Here is a 20,408-nt window from a genome sequence, read left to right on the forward strand (position 1 = left end):
ATTCGAGCCCGGCCCGGCCCGGCCCGAAAATTATTTGGGCCTAGAATTCAAAGCCCGGCCCGGCCCTTATAGGGCTATAGGGCTTTTCGGGCTTTTGTGGGCTTTTCAAAAAATAATTTGTTATTGCCACTTCCATCGTTTTAATACATGTGAATTTTCATTAAAAAAGAGTTTCATTTTTAAAAAATAAAAAAAACATAAAGTGAGTTTAAAATTTTCTTGTCTATCACAAATTTTTTATTTTTTCGTATGTTTTAAAAACATTTTATACACGAACCAAATTTAATAAGATTTAAATAATCAAATATCAATTAAAACAAAAAATATAAGAGAACAAAATTTATGATAAACATGGTCAAACGTTTCATACTTTGTATTTTGAAAATAAAAACATGTTGTACATGAAAGAAGAAGGTACTTTTGTAAAATTTAAAATGTAACACTTGTAATGATGAAACAATAAAGTGCATTAACAACTTTTATATTTGCTTTATTAGAGTTTGGATGAAAATATTAAAATAATATATCAATACTAATAATAGTTTCAATTACAAGAAAAAAGGATAATATTTACGCTAAAATATAAATTTCGGGTTTTCGGGCCGGCCCTAGCCCAAACGGGCTTAAGCCCAAAATACCCAAAGCCCAAATGGGCTTAGCCCGAAAGGCCCAATTTTTTTTGGGCTTATAAAGCGAAGCCCTAGCCCGATAATTTTTAGGGCTGGGCGGGCTCGGGCTACGGGCTTCGGCCCTAATTGACATGTCTACATGTAAATATGTATCTATTTTATTACATTACATGAAAATCTATTTGTTACATACGTTAAATTTGTGTTAATAACTATTACCATAATATTATAGTAATAAAGAACCTTAATTTGTAAAACACTTGAACTATAATTAAATAACAATACATCGCATCAGACATTTTATTTTCTAAGTCTTCTTTTGATCTTTTTGCTTTATTTTAGTCTTCACTAAATTAATACGAAGGTTATAAATTTGATGGACAATAATTAATGAAAAATTTTCACAACTTTTTTCTTATCTGTAAACAAACAGAGTTTCGTGTTCGATTGAAAAAGCATGACTTTAATGAACACTAAATATGGAAGAGTGGAAAAACTTTTCTTTCATGTTTCTGTTTTGTTTCATATTTTTATTTTCAAAATTTGAATCTTTGATTTTAGTTATAGATTTGATTATTTTATTTGATGGTAGAACTCAAAATCTAAATAAGAACCAAAAACCCTAATTAAAACAAATAACACGGTTTGAGATCATTTAATACCTTTGAGTCGAGAAGCGACACTGCCATTGGACATGTAAGGATACACAAGAAGCCGCTCCATAGAAGTAGTGCATAAGCCGTAGAGGCGGAGGAGGTTACGGTGGACGGCGAGGCTTATCATCTCAACCTCTGTCTGGAACTGAATCTCTCCACCGCCATTGTTCACATCCTTCAATCTCTTCACCGCAACGATGGTTCCATCATGAAGACGACCTTTATACACATTCCCAAACCCTCCTTTTCCTACCAGATTCTTGCTGCTGAAGTTACTTGTCGCGGATTGAAGTTCTTTGAAACTAAACCTCCTTAGGTTCCCTAGACATACTTCTTCCTTGTTTTGGTCTATAAACATTTCAAATTCATTTACACATTGGTTCAATTGTTTGCATAAATCCGGAAAAAAAGGATTTGAATTTCATTGTTAACTTACCATTGACGTCAAAGAATATTTGTTGATTATGTCTTCTTCTCCACCAAAGAAGAAAACCAAAGGCAGTGATCAACAAGCAAACACAAGCAAGGCCTACACCGAAGGCTATGGCGATTTTCCGGTTTTTTGTTCCTCCATCAGAAGCTTCATCTAACAACAACAAACAAAGTAAAAACAAACACATTTTAGCCTAAAATCTCCAGAATTCAAAAGAATTTTCATTTTTTTTTCAAGATTAAGTTTTAGGTTTTACTTGCCTTTAGAACTGTTCAAATTAAGTATCGTAGGCTTAGGTTGAGTCCCATTACAGTCCTTCTCAGTTCCTGTAGGACAAATCTGAGGATTTCCCATTACACTGCATCATAAGTACATAAAATGTTATATAAATACTATATTTTATTTATATACTCAGTTTACTTAGGGTAGCGTATGAATGTGGAATTACCCTCATGTTTTTTGCGGAACAGAGTAAAGGGACAAATATTCTTTTTCAGAAATAGACTTACTTGAATGTTTTTGCATGTGATCTTGGAACTGGTCCACTCAAGTTATTGTACGACAAATCCCTAAAAAAACATTTTACGAAATAAAACAATACTGTATATCCATATACATACATACAAGAAAATTAAACAGAAAATACAAGAAAGAGAATGTACAAGAAAGTGAGTTGGGTCATGTTTGCCAGTGAGCTAGGAATTGTTCCTGTCAGGCTGTTATTATTCACCCTCCTGCTCCGCAATTTTAAACATAAAAAAAAAAATCCTCCATAACCAATTAGTAACAATTATTATCAAAACTATATATTAATAATAATTTGGAAAATGGATAGACTTATTACAAGTACTGAAGATTTGTGGAGGCAGAAAGAGTGGATGGGATTTGGCCAGTGAAGTTATTAGTAGAGAGATCAAGTGTTTTGAGTTTCATCAGTTTCCCAATCTCAGGAGGGATATGTCCTGTGATGTAATTGTTCTGCAATAACCTTTATTTTTGATGTATCCAAAAGCATAATTAGAAAATTAAACCAAGTAATTAAGAGATTACGAAAAAATGTTTGATAATTTAAAACTCTTACACAGTCTGAAGATATGTTAAATTGCCAATACTGGATGAAAGAGTTCCTGAAAGATCCTGGCTTGGAGCTCCTCTGCATACATATATAAGTTAAGACTGATAGTAAACATATGTTTACATAGTATATATATTATGTGTGCATTTATGTGCTTACAGGCTTAGAACAAAACCATCAGCAGAGCAACTGATCATGTTCCAGCTACAAGGATCAACTGCCGTGTCATCCCAGTTCATTAGAACTCCATGTGGGTCTATCAGTGAGCTCTTGATTCCTATTAGAGCAAGAACTAAAAGGGAAACAGAAAAAACAAGTTTTAGGAAGGAAAAAGAATCCATAGATGAAGAATCTGTGTTGATGATTAATATTACCTTCATAGTTAACACCTTTGTCTGTGAGCTCTGCAGAAGATGAATATAGCAAAGCGATGAAGAAGAATAAGCTTGAACAGGACAAACCATAACTCTCTCTTACTTCTCTTCTTCTCTGCACCATCTTTGTCTGAATAAAATCTTGTTGCATTCAGACTTGAGAGTATTCGAGGTTTTGTATCTTTTTGAATATGAAATATTCGTTTTCAGTTCTTTGTCCGCAGGTGATTGAGAAAATCAAGAAACAGGGGATGTTGATATTGAAGTGTCTGTGACTGAGAGTATTGAGAGTGAAAGAGAGAGAATGATTTGTCTGCCAATTATTTTATCATATAGTGTTTAGACTGTAAACAGGAAAAGGCCAGGAAGAAAATCGGGCAATGTTTTCTTCTTTGGTTTGTATTGTTTTCAATCATGACAGAGCTGCAATAGTGCTTTCTGTATGTTTATTGATTTAGCCAATAAGTTTTTGTTTATGGACAGTTTCTAGTTATATACATATACGAAAATCTTTTTTTTTTGAGCAAACATATACGAAAATCATATATATATACATGCAAATGTTAAGTTTCTAAATATCGATTCAAAGATAAGAAAAATATGTTCAAGTCATTATTATACTAATGCATGAATATATTTAAAAATAGAAATACAAAACTGTTTACTATACAAACAGAAATTCATAAGATAGTATATATATATATATAATGTATAACGGTGAAATATTACGTAGATACGAATTTTTCCATTTTGTAAAGTGATTTTTCTTTAAAATCAAGCCTCTCGTAGACCATGCACTTTCAGTTACGTATTTTTTTCATTTCAGGAGAAATTTATATCGATCGACAATCAAACTCTCTCGTAAAACACATACTAGGCCCATGTTCTCGGATCTAGGACGGCAATAGACGAAAGGTTAGGAATTTTGGATAGAACAAACAAATTTCTAATTGTAATATGATCGTGTGGAGCAGGTAAAAAGTGAATTCACTAACTAAATATGCACCATTGAACCTGTTATTTTTTATTGGTCTAATGTAATAAAATTAAAACATATAGTACATTTTCCTGGAAGAACCCGGGTTGCCTCGAACAAATAAAAGATGAAATTATTTGTATTTAGGGCAAGTTAAATAAATCATAAATTATTGGGACACTTGTACCCAGGAGAGATAATAGTGACGAGGGAATTTTCTTTTTCTTTTCTCTAATGTCCTTTAACTCTGCTTTTATTCCCACTCATCTCCATTAGTATTTAACTATTTATTAATATCTTCGCAATTATTCGTTAACTTTCTCGAGAGAAACAAGTATTAACAATGTGTTCCTTTTTATCAGAGTATTATTCTCTGAATTTATAAAAGTTCATAGACGCATTACATTTTTTATAAACATCTTGAAATACAGTCATACAGACATCTTTCCCTACAAATGCATAACTTATGCTATAATATACTCTCTCTTTTATAATAAGTGTCATTTTAACATTTTTTAATTGTTACATAAAAAAAATCACTTTACAATTTCAATACAAATTATACTTAGTTTCATCTGAAAATTAATTGCAAACTGCATTAATTTTATAAATAATTTTATTTATTTTAAATACTATTGATCATAAAAGTATAATTAATAACAATTTACGTATATTTCATCCATTTTTTTAATCTGCGTAAAAAAACATCAAAATGACATTTATTCAGAAATGGAAGAAGTTTTATTTTCGCCATGTCAAAATGATAATTATGCGGTGGAATATAGTAGAAGTTACTTTCACAAGTAATAAAGTTAAAAGTGAATATTATAAGGTATAATTAAGATTTAATAGGACGGAAACACATATATTTCGAAATGAATTTTAAAAGAGAGACTACATACAACTGATACAAGAGTTGAAATGCAAAAGATGAATCAATGAATGACCGCTAAACAAAAATGGTCTTAAAGAAAAGTAATTAGAAAATAACATAATACGATTTGCATATGTTTATTTTTATGAAATATAGCTTTAATTTTAGAAATATCAATTCAGATAAAAAAAATTATACCATATTATGACACTTGTACAATTAGATATGCATATGCTTATTATATACCTCTCTTTTAAATAATGTAACACTTGTATAATTAGATATGCATATGCTTATCTTAGCACTACTGCACGGTTGAGTTTATTTGTTAATCAACGATTGATTATAAAAATTAAGTTAAAAAAAAACGATTGATTATAAAATTATTGAGGCGCAACTAATCCAACAACGACTAGTCAATTAAGATAAATAAAAATCTAAGCTTATACTATTTAGAAACACAAAATCAAATCTTTGTCTACACAGTGATGGTCAACAGACATGTCACTTTTGAAACCACAAAAGCAAACTGCTTTACAAAAGCTGTCCTCTTATCTCTTTCATCATTACTTCAATTTGTTAGTGCATTTCACTGATTTCGTGTAATATTGTAAAACGAATAATGTACTTGTTGTAATTTAGGTTGAACTGAGCTGCTGTGAAATAAATCATTGTCGTGGGAAAAGGCTATCCAATTTGTAGTTTTAATGTAAACTACTTTAATCATTTCTTGAAAATAACTAATTAGAATGAATTCACAACTAAACACCGGACAAATACAAGTTTTGATGAAATACCTAATTTAGGTAACTATTTTTTAATTAATGATAAAACTTCATTGAATGTTATACTTACAAGACATTGGTATAATATGATTTTAGCTATTTTTTTTTTTTTTTTTGTAACACCATGATTTTAGCTATTTATTTTGGACTTCTAGGCAAAAAATAAAACTGAAAAGATGAGTTTGTTATGATTTTCATATGTGGTATGCGATACACACGTGTGAGAGTGTGAGACCATTCTCTAGTGATTAAACATCAAAAGCTCATTCTTCTTCCTCATCACCAATTTTTTTGAGATCGAACTGCATGCAAATTGAACATAACATACTCAGTGGCGGAAGTAGGGAACGATTTGAGGGACATATGACCGCTATAAAATGTTTATTTTAGTGTAATTTTGAGTTTGGTGATATATTTAGTGAATTGATGTTTGGCCCAGTAAATGTGTTTAATCTCCCCAAAGTCCACTAGTTATTTATTTATTTTGAAATAGCAGTTATTATAAAATTATATAACATTATAATTTTATATATCAAATTTATTTAATTTAACTTCTATAAACTCACGACGAAAAGACAAAGACCAGAAATGGTTTATCCGAGCATTTTGGTATAAATAAAAAGGATCTCTTCCATGGTATACAATATGAAAAACATATCGATCAACTGGTCCTCTCGGTTTCCATCTGTTGTAGGCAAGATGACAATGCTACAATTAGTGCTTTCTATAATTCCAATTTTCGCGATGATTTATTTTCAGTTGCCTATGAATCTCTGTAAAATGATCTAATCCGTCCTTGCAAACTTTCCAGAGGACAGTAAATAGGGAGAAACAAATTTTTGCTGGATTTTTTGGAAAAAACTTACTTATGGGAGGCTTGGAACTTCGTGATATAGATATTTTCAACCATGCTCTCCTTGCAAAAATTGTTTGGCGCCTCGTCATGAAACCATACTGCCTCCTCTAAAAAATACTCATGGACAAATACTGCAATAAGTCATCGCTCCTAAAAGTCTACGCAGGATCAGCTATATCTCTGTAAAATCGAGATACAACAAAAACACAAGACACAAAGTAATTCTAAGAACTCGTATATCTTTTATTAGAAATCCTTTACACAATCTCTTACAGACTTGTTTGATCCGAATTACACAACTCGACACGGATCGATTTCTAACACACCCAACTTGCTTGACTCAACACATGTTGATCAAGTCTACAAATTCACTCAGCTATGAAACCCCAAAACCCTTTGTGTTTCACTCTGAGAATTCTAACGTAAAAGCTCTAACCCTAATCTTAGGTAAAGCCACAATATATATTAAATAATCTTTTTTTATTATCTAATATAATATTTCCTATATTTTAGCATCACCAAATCTTCCAATTTGTGATCTAATAACATTCCTTTAATGCTTATTTTGTCAACCAAGCATATGGAAATATCACACATCATCGCATCTTGACGTTTCCTTTTTATTCTCCGAAGCATGTGTCACACATTACTCTCCATGTGTAACACATGTATACGAACCAAAACTCCACCACTGCAGCAACCTATCAAGCTCCAAGTTCTTGAGCTTACATTCTCCCCTTTTTTTCATTGAGTTTTACAACTCAAGCTCAATAACCTCTAAGCACAATATGCATCATACATCCAATCAAAGTATTAACTTAAACTCCCCCTGAATCAAGTACCATCTCCCCCTGCTTGAGTGAAAAACTCTGTGAAAAACTTCATGATACTTGTTGGACCATAAAAACTCTCAATACCTCCTAGGCCATCGAATTGGTTCTTCACGTTCAGTATATTGATAAACCATTCGAGTGTATGACACATTGGTATGCTCATGTGACACACCTTTCGTAAACTTGGGATACAAATCATTCTTAGCTATCCATATATGTCCATACCTTCTAGGTTCCACATAACAAAGATCCATCCTCCAAGCTCGCTCAATCTGGTTTCTCCGAGAATAACAGAAAGCAACACTATGTCCAATCTTACCACAAAAGTGACAGCCATTCCTTCGCTTGGCAACAACTTTTATATCTTGTATCTTTGGAATCACAATCTTTGCTTGAGTTTCATCCTTTCGTACAGCTGAAACAGCTGGGACTGAGCGTTTTACAAACTTGATTTCTTCATTCTTGTCAACCATGTGAGAACTAGTTCCATGATGACCTCGCTTTCTATAGAACAAGCCTCCATGCCCACAAGTTGTGTTTTGATTCTCTTTAGTATTTGTCACTGATCCTGATTTTTCTTCAGCTTTTGGTTTGTCATCTGATTTTACTTCAGCTTTTATGAACTTTATTCCTCCAGCCTCGTCATAATCTTGTGAAGTCGATCCTTGATAACCCAAACCCCAATTAATTTTTGGTGACTGCCCCATTGACAAGATATGATCCAGACTTGTTGATCCAGTGTTCAACATTCTTACTTTCTTGTAGTTCTCAGTAAGTTGTCTTTCCAGAAGTTGACTCTTCTCAAGTTCTTGATTCAGCAGCTGTTTCATCTGATGAAACTTTATTTCAGACCCTTGTTGAACTCGGTTCTGCTTTGCGATTACTCTCTTAAGAGATTGAAGCTCATCTTCCTCATTATTCTCTGTCATCCTACACTTTGATTCACCCTTCGTGTCAATTTGTTCCATCTCTAGGATGTTGACTTGAGCTTTTAACATAGCTTTATCCTTGATGAGCTGCAAGTTTTCGTGACTGAGTTCTGCAAACTTACCAAAGAGAACCTGGTACTCAGCTACAAGATCCGTATGTAGATCACTTTCTGTATCACTGTGTGACACATCAGAATTGGTGTGTGACACACATGACGCACGAAATTCACCTTTAGTGATGTCTTTTTCAGACCCCATAACTCCATGAAAAGCCACAAAATTGAGAGCAACTTCTTTTCTCTCTGGCTTCTTTTCACTGAAACTTCTCTTCATCTTCTTTGTGTTCACACACTCTGATTTTATGTGCCCATAACCATTACATCCATTACACTTGATTTCTTTTCTCTTGAGTGATGGACAATCTATTTTGACATGTCCAATACCATGACAATTAAAACACACCCCTCCCTGCATTTTATGTCTTTCTTCTTCTCTAGGCAGTCTGTCGTTGGACATCTTATACAAGAGATTCATAGTTTCTTCAAGTTTCTGAATCATCAGGTGAACAGATTCTTCAAGTTTTTGAGCTCTTTGAATGTCTTCATCAACTGTAACTCTAGATTCTTGAGCAGGCTTTAAAAACTTAGATTCCAATTCCATCTACTCAGCATTTAATATCCCTACTATCTCAACAAACTTTAGTTCATCGGTGTTCATCATCAAGCTTATTGCCGCTTTATGTGCTGCAAACTTAGTAGGTAAACATCGCAAAAGTTTCTTCACCAATTTTGCATCTCCGTATTTTTTACCTAGAACTTGTGCTTCATTGGCTATGGAGCTAAGCTTTGCACTTAATTCTCCTATCTTCTCATCGTCACTCATCCTTATGTCTTCAAACTGTGATGCAAGCAAGTCCAATCTTATCCTCCTAATATTCGCAGTACCCTCAAACGCATTTTGTAGTATATCCCAAGCCTCCTTAGCTGATTCACAGCTCTGTATGAGCTCAAATTTCTTTCCGTCTACAGAACTGAAGATTGTATCCAGTGCTTTCGCATTAAACTTTTGAAAGATTTTTCTCTGTTGCAGTCCACTTTGTCTTCGATTTAAGTGTCTTCAAGCCATCTTCTTGCATCACCCACGGTTCTTCCCATCCAGATTGAACAACTGCCCATATATCTTCATCAGATCCACGTAAGTTTGCTCTCATTCTCACTTTCCAATATTAATAATTCATATCATTTAGCAGCAACATATTGTGTGCCAAAGTCGCCATATTCTCTTCTCAGGATCTCACCTTTGTTTGAAGAACCCTCCTTCGCTTAGGTGTCCTGCTCTGATACCAATTGTAAAATCGAGATACAACAAACACACAAGACACAAAGTAATTCCAAGAACTCGTATATCTTTTATTAGAAATCTTTTACACAATCTCTTACAGACTTGTTTGATCCGAATTACACAACTCGACACGGATCGATTTCTAACACACCCAACTTGCTTGACTCAACACCTGTTGATCAAGTCTACCAATTCACTCAGTTATGAAACCCCAAAACCCTTTGTGTTTCACTCTGAGAATTACAACGTAAAAGCTCTAACCCTAATCTTAGGTAAAGCCACAATATATATTAAATAATCTTTTCTTATTATCTAATATAATATTTTCTATATTTTAGCATCACCAAATCTTCCAATTTGTGATCTAATAACATTCCTTTAATGATTATTTCGTCAACCAAGCATATGGAAATATCACACATCATCGCATCTTGACGTTTCCTTTTTATTCTCCGAAGCATGTGTCACACATTACTCTCCATGTATAATACATGTACACGAACCAAAACTCCACCACTGCAACAACCTATCAAGCTCCAAGTTCTTGAGCTTACAATCTCACGTGGTTGGAAAAAGATTTTTTATGGCAGTAATCTACCATTGGCGCACCTGAGAAAAATAATAGGTAATGGAGAATCAACAAGCGTATGGAAACTTCATGGATTCATCTTGAATCTAACCTATACCGTATGGACCTATCCACATAAAAGACCAAGACTTCCTAGTTTCTGAGTTACTAAGCAAGGTGCCTAAGAAATGAAACAAGACTCTTATAGGAGACCTTCTCCCAGATCTTAGAAACCACATCCTCTCTATCAAACCTAGTGTGCTTGACATACATAACACATATGTTTGGCCGAAACAAAAGAATGGTCTCTACACAGCAAAATTCGGGTATCACTCAATGAAAGCTGCGAAGATCCAATCAACTACCTTACTCTTGGATGCAAATAACAGCCCCCTTGCCCTGGGACTGGAAGAAGAACATTTGGAACCCTCCTCTAATGCCCAAGATAAAAAAAAACTTCTTCTGGAAGGCCCCCCACAATGCCCTAACAACAAGAGATAATCTTCAAAAAATAGGTTTCCTTCTCGATACTATTTATCTCAGATGTGGAGCCCCAGAGATAGTCCCATATATCTTGTCCCAATGCCCCTTTGCTATAGAGACGTGGAACATCTGCCAGTGGGTTCACTCTTTCTCTCTAAATCAAGATACTGACTTCAAAAATGACTTTTCAGGCATCGTACAAGTGGCATAACCTTCCTCTTCTTGGTTTCACCACTAATCCCTTTTCGTGGTTTTGATGGATGCTTTGGACCTCTAGAAATCTTTTTGTCTTCCAAAACAGATTTTCGACGCCAAAGAAAGCAGCCCTCAAAGCTATCATCGGCATTAAGGAATGGAAAAGAGCACATGAGCTTAGCTGTAACCCTTCTCCCACATCGGCAACCACCACAAGATACATATCTACCATCTAAAACAGTCCTCCCTAACTTTGACGACGTCTGGAAAGCAGATTCAAAAAAGGTTGGCCTAGTATGGATCTTCTCCAATCAATCATAAGCTGAGATCAATATAGGCTCCGCTCTTCAACATCACGTTTCCTCAACTTGCATTGCTGAAACTCTTGTTATCAGGGAAGCTTTCCTCCACACTATCACTCTCAACATCATTCACATCTGGCTACAACCAAATTTTCAAGTGCTCTCTCGAATAATCACGGCGAAGTGAAGATCGAAATAACTATTTGGAGTGCTCTCAGACATCGACTCCCTTATCTTCTCTTCGTCTTCTCCCTTCTCTTTCTGTAGAATCTTCTTTAAGATTTTATAAAGACTTAACTAATCCGATATGTTCTGCAAGCTGCTATCCACACTCTCAGGAGAGAGAGACGACAGACAACATGGTGTCATTCCAAAAATAGTAAAGGATCTTGTGAAATTTCTGGACCGTCAAGAAAAAAACTTGTTTCAAAAAATATGAGAGAAAAATAATGCAGAAAGCTTATCAATGTGGCTTGCTACAAGGTGATCGGTTTCAAGTTCAATTGTTAGAATAGTTTTTTTCTACGTGATGCACTTGTTGTAAAAAAGTTGTTTTCTTTTGAATAAATTCTACTTATATTAAAAAAAAAAGGCTTGTCTCTTTCATTTTATTGAATTTGATCAAAATTGTTGTGGTTCAAAAAAAAAAAACAATATCTCCCACGATTTAATTATAACAAACAAAAACATATCTCCCACTAATTAAAGTTTAGGGTTATTTACCCTCAAATGAGTGGGAAATTATTGTTCTTTGGACTCACCCCTTACAATCTGGTTTCTATAACGTATTACCAGTGTTTTGTTTTTGACAATATATATCATACGATTTGATGCATGACATTGTAAAAGACGTTGAGGCCTTGCACATTTGTAAACTTCTAATATAGAACTTGTATATGTGTTTAAAAAAAAAAGAACTTGGATATATCTGGAATTTAATTTTAACAAAACTAAAACCAATCGCCTTAAAAAATAAACGATTAGATTTTCGTACGAAATTGAGACCATGAATGATAACAAGCGCAGCCCCGCGTCTGTCTCTTCAATCATATATTGTCCTTCACTTTTTATTCATTTTTCGTTTCTCAACCTTTTTGTGCTTGAAAAATATTGTCTAACAATTACTTTTTATATTTTTAACACTATGGATTTTCAGAGTTTTACACATATATTAAAAAATCATAAACAATTATTTTTTAGATATTTTAATGGAATTTAATGGTGATTTATGACAGAGTTTTTTCGGGTAAGTGAATGATCAAAATGGTAAAATAAAAAGAACACATTTGAGTTTTTGTATTTTTGAAGATGTGAAATATAAATTTACATATTGTGAAAATATGGTTTTGATAAGATAATATAGGCACTTAAATCACACAATTTGTTTATTAACAGAGACACAAACATCATTCGATTTTTTTTTTAAATATTGTAAGAAATTATTCGAGAAAATCATAGCATACTTTTAAGACAAAATTATAGTATACAGCCCAACCAAATATACATCTTCTACCAAAAAAAATATACATGAGTTTTGTACTATACAAATGTGATGAAATTAGTGCTTTGAGGAGCAATAATAAAGAATACTCATGACTCATATATTTTACGATCATGTATTGTTCTGGACAGGGGTGGATCTAGAACTAAAATTAGATGGGGTACAAACAAATTTCTCACTGTATTTTAATTTTTGATGGGAACATTTCATATATTTTATATTGAATACTAAAGGACAATAAATAATTAGATGGGGCACATGCCCCCTAAGGCTAACCCTTGCGCGCGTCCTTGGTATTGGATTCTTTTAATTTAAACAAAAAAATAACACGGAAATTATGTTTACAATAACTAATTACGTGCCAAATTTTAGCAAAAAAAAACAGTTTTGTAGAAATATGTGCTCCACAGATAATTATAAAAAAGAAAATTAATACTTCCTCTGTTTTTTAAAGATGCACATTCTAGATTTTTCACATATATTAAGAAAACTCATTAAATATGCATTGTTTTTTGTGAATAACAATTTTTCATAATTTTTACCCAATAGAAATTCAATAAACACCATTAATTTTTTGAAACTTACAATTTTTCATAAAATCATACATTGAAAAAGTGAAAAATGTATCTTTTTAAAATAAATTTTTTTTCCAAGACATACATCTTTTAGGAACGGAAGGAGTATAAAATAAAATCTTCTCTAGGGACCCAAAAAGGTTCCTGGAAGTTGGATGCACGAAAGCAATTAGGACAACTCAGGCCTCAACATTTATCATTTATTCAGTTTCTTTTCACAATGGCTGTATGATGCTTACAAACTTTAGACTATGAATACTAGTTCTTTAATATTCCTATTATTGTTACCAGATATACTATTCAGTTTGCTTTTTTACATTAATTGACATGACTTAAAATACATGTATACTGGTTAAGTATATAGCAATAACGTATTATATAATCTATTCTATTAAAATAGAGTCCTATTTAAAAATACTGTGGCATGTTTTATATTTGGACCTATTGAACATGTTGTGATTTAATTTAAAAACATGCTTACAATATTCTATATGTTGACCGATTAAATTTAATTAAACCAATTGGTTCAGAATACCTAAATTAAACCTATTAAATTAAATAACATTCTACAAAAAGTTTGTCGTCGTCAAGCTTTGAAGAACAGTGAAAAAAACGAGCAACCATCAGGTGGATATTGATGATTCGAGTAACGTCGTTACCTAATTGATGATTCCTCCGTCAAACCTTTCACATGATTCAGGTTATTATCGATCTAAATTGGAATTATTATTTAACTTGGATCAAGTTGCTTACGTTGTCGAGTATGGGTCATTATAAAGTTTTAGTTTTTGGTCAAGTTTATATCCGTTATATTTGTGGCCAGACTCAGTTTTGTTGCAACGTTATGAGTGTTATAAAGATGCTATTCTGAATTGTAGTTGAACATCCAATAGTTACAAAGTTAAAGACTTCACATTTTTCTGGTGAATGTTTATTTTTGCAGGAAATCAATTTTTTTTTATGGTGTATTGTTACATGAAAGTGTGAGTATGCTATTATGATTTATTACTCTGTTTTCATACTCCCATAATATATGTGCTAATATGTATGTTTGTGTTTTCATTCTTGATATTTGTCTTATGGAGAAGCCAATAGAGCTGCAAGAAAGTATACAATATTGTTCCAACCTACTTGTGCTGCTTTGCTTAACAACTCGCCCTCAAGGACAACTAAACAAAAGTGTACTCTTTTCTTGCTCAAGCCTCCGCTTTAAGATTGAAAGAGGTTCATGAAAACAAAGGAAACTAATGAGATTCAGCATTGGTCTGTTTTTGAGCAGTAATACAGGTGGATGTAATTACTATGCGAAGGAGACTGATGAGCATAGACAGCCACTGAAATTATGAGACAGGTGTGAGGTGTTTTGGTCATTACGTGAATTTACAAAAGAAACGAAAAGGTTCAGGTTGGGTAGTGTAACTGTGTTGATCGGTCTTTGCTATCTCTCTAACGTGGAGGCTTAGAGGAAATGCGTGAAAGGGAGCATTCTTGCTGTATATATCTTATATTTATATGTACATTCCCTTATTATTAATATTATATATGTATGTGATCAAGCTGGTAGAGCCATTTAATTGTTTGAATAGAGAGAAAGAATGGTTATTCATGAGTAGATATATAGAAAAGAAACAACATTTATGTTCACAAGCTAAATAGGATTCTTAAATCATTGATAAGAAGGTTGTATGTATTAGGGAAGAAACTGATTCAACAAAGTAATTTTAAAACTCAGTCGAATATATGTATACATACTCTTTTTTGATCAAATATGTATACATACTCTTATGTCCCTAAAACCTCACACATACAAAAAAAAAGTTAGCAACCTAGGGGATATAAGGTCAGAGGTTTGACCTAGCTCTTATGGAAGGTTGCGAGGTACACAAACAAGGAACAAGAAAATGAAAAAAATGTGTTGGAGATGGTTGATGCATTTGAAAAGATTAGGGAACTGTAACACTACATGAACTGCTTATAATATAAAGAAAATATAAATAATTATAATTGTATTCAAAATGCTCAACTGCAGGTTACATACCTAATCCTTATATAGACTAAAAATATTTATTATTTCAGAATGATATTAGTATATTCTGACTTGGTATATAACTTTAGATATACCGACATATTTAAAGTATAAAAACTGTCGATAACGCAAAATAAAAACCAGAAAATGTAAAAAAAATATAGCTGTCTAAATCAGAATCAAGATCGAAAATTTCATATCCCTATTTAGACCCCCGTGGTCGAAGAACTCAAGATTTTATCGAGTTTTAACATTATTATTTGAAACAAACCAAAACCAAAAGAACAAAACTCAAATCAAACTCAAATTAATAAATAACCCAACTATTACTATATTTCTTGAACCAAAAACCAAAAACCAAAACCCATAACCGAACCGAAACCAAACCTAAAGTTAGAAAATACAATTTCGACACGAGCCAAATTTTATAAAATATCATCAAACCATAAAATTGTAATTTAAAAACATAAACTATAAATATAAATAATCTGCGCAACCGCGCGGGTCAGAATCTAGTTACTTATTAACAGAGGATCGTAATTAAATTCGAAGAAAGTTCAGAGGTTTTGTAATAAAACTTTATTTTCGTATGATTTTGACACTAAAACCCTCTCCAACCAACACTAAAAATCACACCATTTTAGTGTAACACTATAATTGCACACCAAATTTGGTGTAACACTATTCATCGCACTAAAACACGATTTACTCCACTAAAACATTATTCATTTATTTTATTAATATAATAGACAATTAAATAAATGACAAATAAAAAATACAAATACACATAATATTATAAAATAATTTTTAAAGTGAAGTTTGGTGTTGTGATTGGAGAATAAAACAATTTTAGTACTAAAACTACACTGAAATAGTGTAATTTTGACACTAAAATCGTGTTATAGGTTGGAAATGTCCCAATAGTTCATTAAAAAAAAAAGAGTGCTTCGCATCCGATTAAAATATTAAAGAAATATTGTGAGAATTACAAACAGAACAAACCAAAATACTTTTATTTTTCACCCTAGAGATCTTCCCGGTTGAAAATGAAAAAGATTGGTACATCAGTTATCAGTACATGCATCAAATATTTCCGGGGGTCGTATCAGTGACAAAAGCTGTCTGGCTAAAACCAAAACAACACTACTTTAGTATGATTGTATAACTCATCGAAAGGAATCATTTTCTTAAGAGTTTTTGTATATATCATCTCTTATATATTAATTGAAAAACTACGACTTTTTTTTGTATACACATATGAATGATTCTTAGAATTCATAGTAAAATAAGTTGGTTCATCTAAACATATATTATATTTTTTAATTAAACTAATTATCAAATTGGTTAGTAGTTTACAAAAGAATATTATCCATTCTTTTCTAAATAAACAACGTAATTATCTAAATAATTAACATATATGACAATTAATGATTATGAATAATAAAGATTTGTTAACAATTTTTATATCCTCCTTTCTTTTTGTCTAATTTTATACTATTAAAAAAATTAAATAATCACATTAACTATATAATAAAAAAAATTATAATTTTTTCTTATATGTTATATTTCTGAATTTTTTAAAACGACTATAAACTATTAAAAATGTTAAAAGTTATATTTTGTGATCAGTGGTTAAAATGTTTTTTTATAACAAGATAAAATCGTATGAATATGAAATTTCGTTTAATAGATATTCATATTATATATATATATATATATATATATGTATATATTAACATTGTTCAAATTAAATTATACATAAATATGTTAATTTTGAAATTTTCATTGAAAAAATATTGAGACCTTAATATTTTAATTTTGAAATTTGCATTGAAAAAATCTCATATTGAAATTTTTGAGATTAACGGTGTAAAGTTTTCTTACAAAAAGTATATAAATGTTAATAAGATCATATAAGTAGAAAATCTCGATAACAAATATTTATATTAACATCTATATCTATTATTATAAAAGAGTTTTCTTCTCTCATGTTGCGCCACCTAGGATCCACGTCAGAAAGTAGTTTCTTGTGAACACGGCACGTGTCTCCCTTCACCGAAACTCTTCTTCTTTCTCCGACTTGGAATTTTACCAGACGAAGGCGCAACGGTGTACTTACATTCAATTTATGGCTTTTACGTTCTCATTGACTCCATCAAACCACGACTCCACTGACTCGCATTCAAGAAGAAGATCGTCTTCCTCGAAGCTTACGAATCTGAACCTATATATATAGACTTCAGTGAAATTTCATCACTTTCTCAATCTTGTTGACTTGAAGCCCGGCAGGCGGTTCCGTCAACGCTCTCTGATTATACAATGTCCATACGCCTCTGGTCTTCTCACACCTTGGTGTTTTCATTCTTATCTCTATGAAAGATTTAAGGTATGATCTTCTCTTATTTTTTGATCAATCACCTAGAATACTGAAATTTGATGTGTTTCACGAGATGTATGCTCAAGGGAGATGATTATATCCTACACGAGTCGCCCTCAATTTATATGTGTTGATGTTTTGATTCAACTTTAGGCATTTGAAGAAGCCATCATTGCGCTTCACACACTGGGAGAAAATCCTACAAAGCCAACACTCTTATTATGCAGTTGTTGAGAGACAATCTAACCCTCTGGACCTCTTCACATCCTTTTTTTCCAGCACCTTGATTCCCTACTTGACCTTCAAAGTCATCTTTAAAGTTTTTTTCTACTTGCAGTTTCACTTTCTTCACTATGAGAATCTTGTCTTGAACCATACGTGATATCAGTTCTCCATCTACAAAAGAAAGATGTGTTAGCTTGACAGTATTCAATTGGTTGAAAACTGTGAGTAACTTGATCTTTTACGTTTTCTTCTTTCTAACAGTTTCTTTTGATGACCAAATGTGATTACATAAAAATAAATGTGATTACATAAGCAGTATTATTATACAGCTCTTAGCTTTTGTTTCCAGCTCGGTGAGACAATTGATGAAACTTCTTGCAAACTTCTTGCACATATTGTTGTATGCTGATGTTATCTTGAATCGTTGGGTCTGCAGTCAGTGCAAGCACTTTCAGATTTATGATAAGTGAGAGCTCTTCTTTTCTTTTTTTGCTCTTTGATTTCTATAAAAAAAATTGTTGTTTTCTGGCATATATGAATACTACTCATTAATAAAATGTTATCCTCCTCCTTTTTAGGTTTTGTGAAAGGGGTTCTGAAGCTAAACAGATGCATGAAGACATGAAAGACATTCTGTTAATTTCAAGGATATACATGTATTATAAACCGACGTCCAAAAATTGAGAACAAATTTTGTAATGCTCAGGTTTAATTCTTAGAATATAATAATTTTGATAATTAGAGTTACACTTTTCGAATGTATGGTTTTAAATATAAACAAAAATAGGTTAAATTTATATTTTCACAAACACAAAAACTCTGTAAATTCTGATTCTCATTTCTGATTCTTTTACAGTTTAAGCAGATAGAAATCTAAACATGGTTGCCATGATGCAGCTACCTTTTTAATATTGTAGGCTTGGCCCATATTCGTGTCTTAGCAAGGTCATCTTATTGTTTTCGGTGTAGTTTCTAATTTCTACAAATTAGGTGAAGGATTTGGATTCGGCTTGGCTTAAGCACCTTACTAGACCATAACTGTAAAAGTATAAAAAATAAATTTAATTATTAGTATAAAATATAGTTTTTTTGAGAAAGTATAAATTAGAGTTAAAAACAATGCTTAGTATAATTATTCCTTTGGTTTAATGAAATGATATATAATTCATATTAAAATTTTAAAAATACTAATCAAAATCTTGCATAAAATAAAAAAATACATTGACAGAAAAAAACTAAAATAATATAACTAAAACCAATAAAAAAATAGAAAACCCACGACATCATCAAATACTTTACCACTTAAATTATTTGGTCTCCTTTTAGGCTCTGTTATTTATGCCACCAAACTTTGATTTAGGTCTATACAATAATATTATTCTTACGATAGTCAACTAGCAATTGAACAATTTATTTGATTCCCCCGCCAATTTTTCTTTTAAGTTTATATATGGTCAATAATTTATCCTAAATTTAGTTAGTTTAAAGTTTAGAATGACGAGAGGTTTGAGATCAAACATTAAAATCGACGTGCTGTTAACCAGTACTACAAAGCTCTTTGTCTTACGCTCTGGAGGAAAAAAAACTTAAACGGCTTATAAAATTAGAGAAACCACTAATTAGACTCTGCACATATGAAATTAGGCATATTTATATTTACCCATAAAGGAAGAACAAAACCGTATAGAATAAATAAAGAAATTATGAAAATTTAAACCTATGCAAATTTTGAGTTAGTTACAATACATATAATTTTCCCTACTAAATCTACAATAAAATATTAAAATTCATATATTTAGTTATTTACATTTTACAAATGATCAATACAATTTTCAAAGCAAAAAAAATTGAAGTTAAAATCATATGAAGGAACTGTAAAAATTATGTTATTAATTTACAAAAAAAACTACAAAATATTAAATTAAAACTGTAAAATTTAAGAACCTAATAGAAAAATAAAAATAAACTAAAATCACTTACACAATAGTGAACTAAATATAACTGGCTTCAAAAATCATGGATTACTTATGCATCGAAGATATCTTCTTTACAGCTAAATAACGATCATAAACAAATTGAAATGTAATTTTATTACTATACATTTAAATTTTACTTTATAATATAAATTAAAAAATATAAACAATAAGATTTACACTTTTACTATTTTACTCATCTCTTCAATATAATATTCAGCTTTACTAAACCATAATGAAATGCAATCATATAAAAATCAATTTATTCATTCAAATGATAATCATAATAACCACAAGCCCATTTTTGAGAATCCAAATTATAGCAACCCACAATTAACATGACAATTATGGACTTAGAATTATCAAAAAACATGCTACGAAAACACCACCTACACCTTATATGCTGTAACCTATTAATATAA

The 20,408-nt window shown here is 31.7% G+C and overlaps 1 protein-coding gene and 1 long non-coding RNA gene across 3 annotated transcripts in view; one reads left to right on the top strand and one right to left on the bottom strand.

Moving 5' to 3' along the window:
* LOC106301512 (protein NSP-INTERACTING KINASE 2) overlaps positions 1 to 3,606 on the bottom strand; it is a 5,555-nt gene extending 1,949 nt beyond the window's left edge. Inside the window, exons 1-9 of the mRNA XM_013737929.1 lie at positions 3,168 to 3,606; positions 2,953 to 3,085; positions 2,800 to 2,871; positions 2,563 to 2,706; positions 2,381 to 2,452; positions 2,228 to 2,287; positions 1,979 to 2,076; positions 1,722 to 1,871; positions 1,292 to 1,633 (exon numbers count right to left, since the gene is read on the bottom strand). Coding sequence (XP_013593383.1) covers positions 1,292 to 1,633; positions 1,722 to 1,871; positions 1,979 to 2,076; positions 2,228 to 2,287; positions 2,381 to 2,452; positions 2,563 to 2,706; positions 2,800 to 2,871; positions 2,953 to 3,085; positions 3,168 to 3,318 — 1,222 coding nt within the window. The 5' untranslated portion in view covers positions 3,319 to 3,606. The remainder of the gene's footprint in view (positions 1 to 1,291; positions 1,634 to 1,721; positions 1,872 to 1,978; positions 2,077 to 2,227; positions 2,288 to 2,380; positions 2,453 to 2,562; positions 2,707 to 2,799; positions 2,872 to 2,952; positions 3,086 to 3,167) is intronic.
* A 13,925-nt stretch (positions 3,607 to 17,531) lies between these two features.
* LOC106305382 lies at positions 17,532 to 18,686 on the top strand. Of its 2 annotated transcripts, XR_001262975.1 has the most exons (4): positions 17,532 to 17,797; positions 17,942 to 18,234; positions 18,363 to 18,479; positions 18,592 to 18,686. It is a non-coding gene; the product is annotated as an uncharacterized LOC106305382 (long non-coding RNA). The 2 variants fall into 2 exon arrangements; XR_001262974.1 differs by having other exon boundaries at positions 17,532 to 18,234.
* The last annotated feature ends 1,722 nt before the right edge of the window (positions 18,687 to 20,408 follow it).

Source organism: Brassica oleracea, chromosome C7, assembly GCF_000695525.1.
Source record: "Brassica oleracea var. oleracea cultivar TO1000 chromosome C7, BOL, whole genome shotgun sequence".
NCBI classification, from domain to species: Eukaryota; Viridiplantae; Streptophyta; class Magnoliopsida; order Brassicales; family Brassicaceae; genus Brassica; species Brassica oleracea.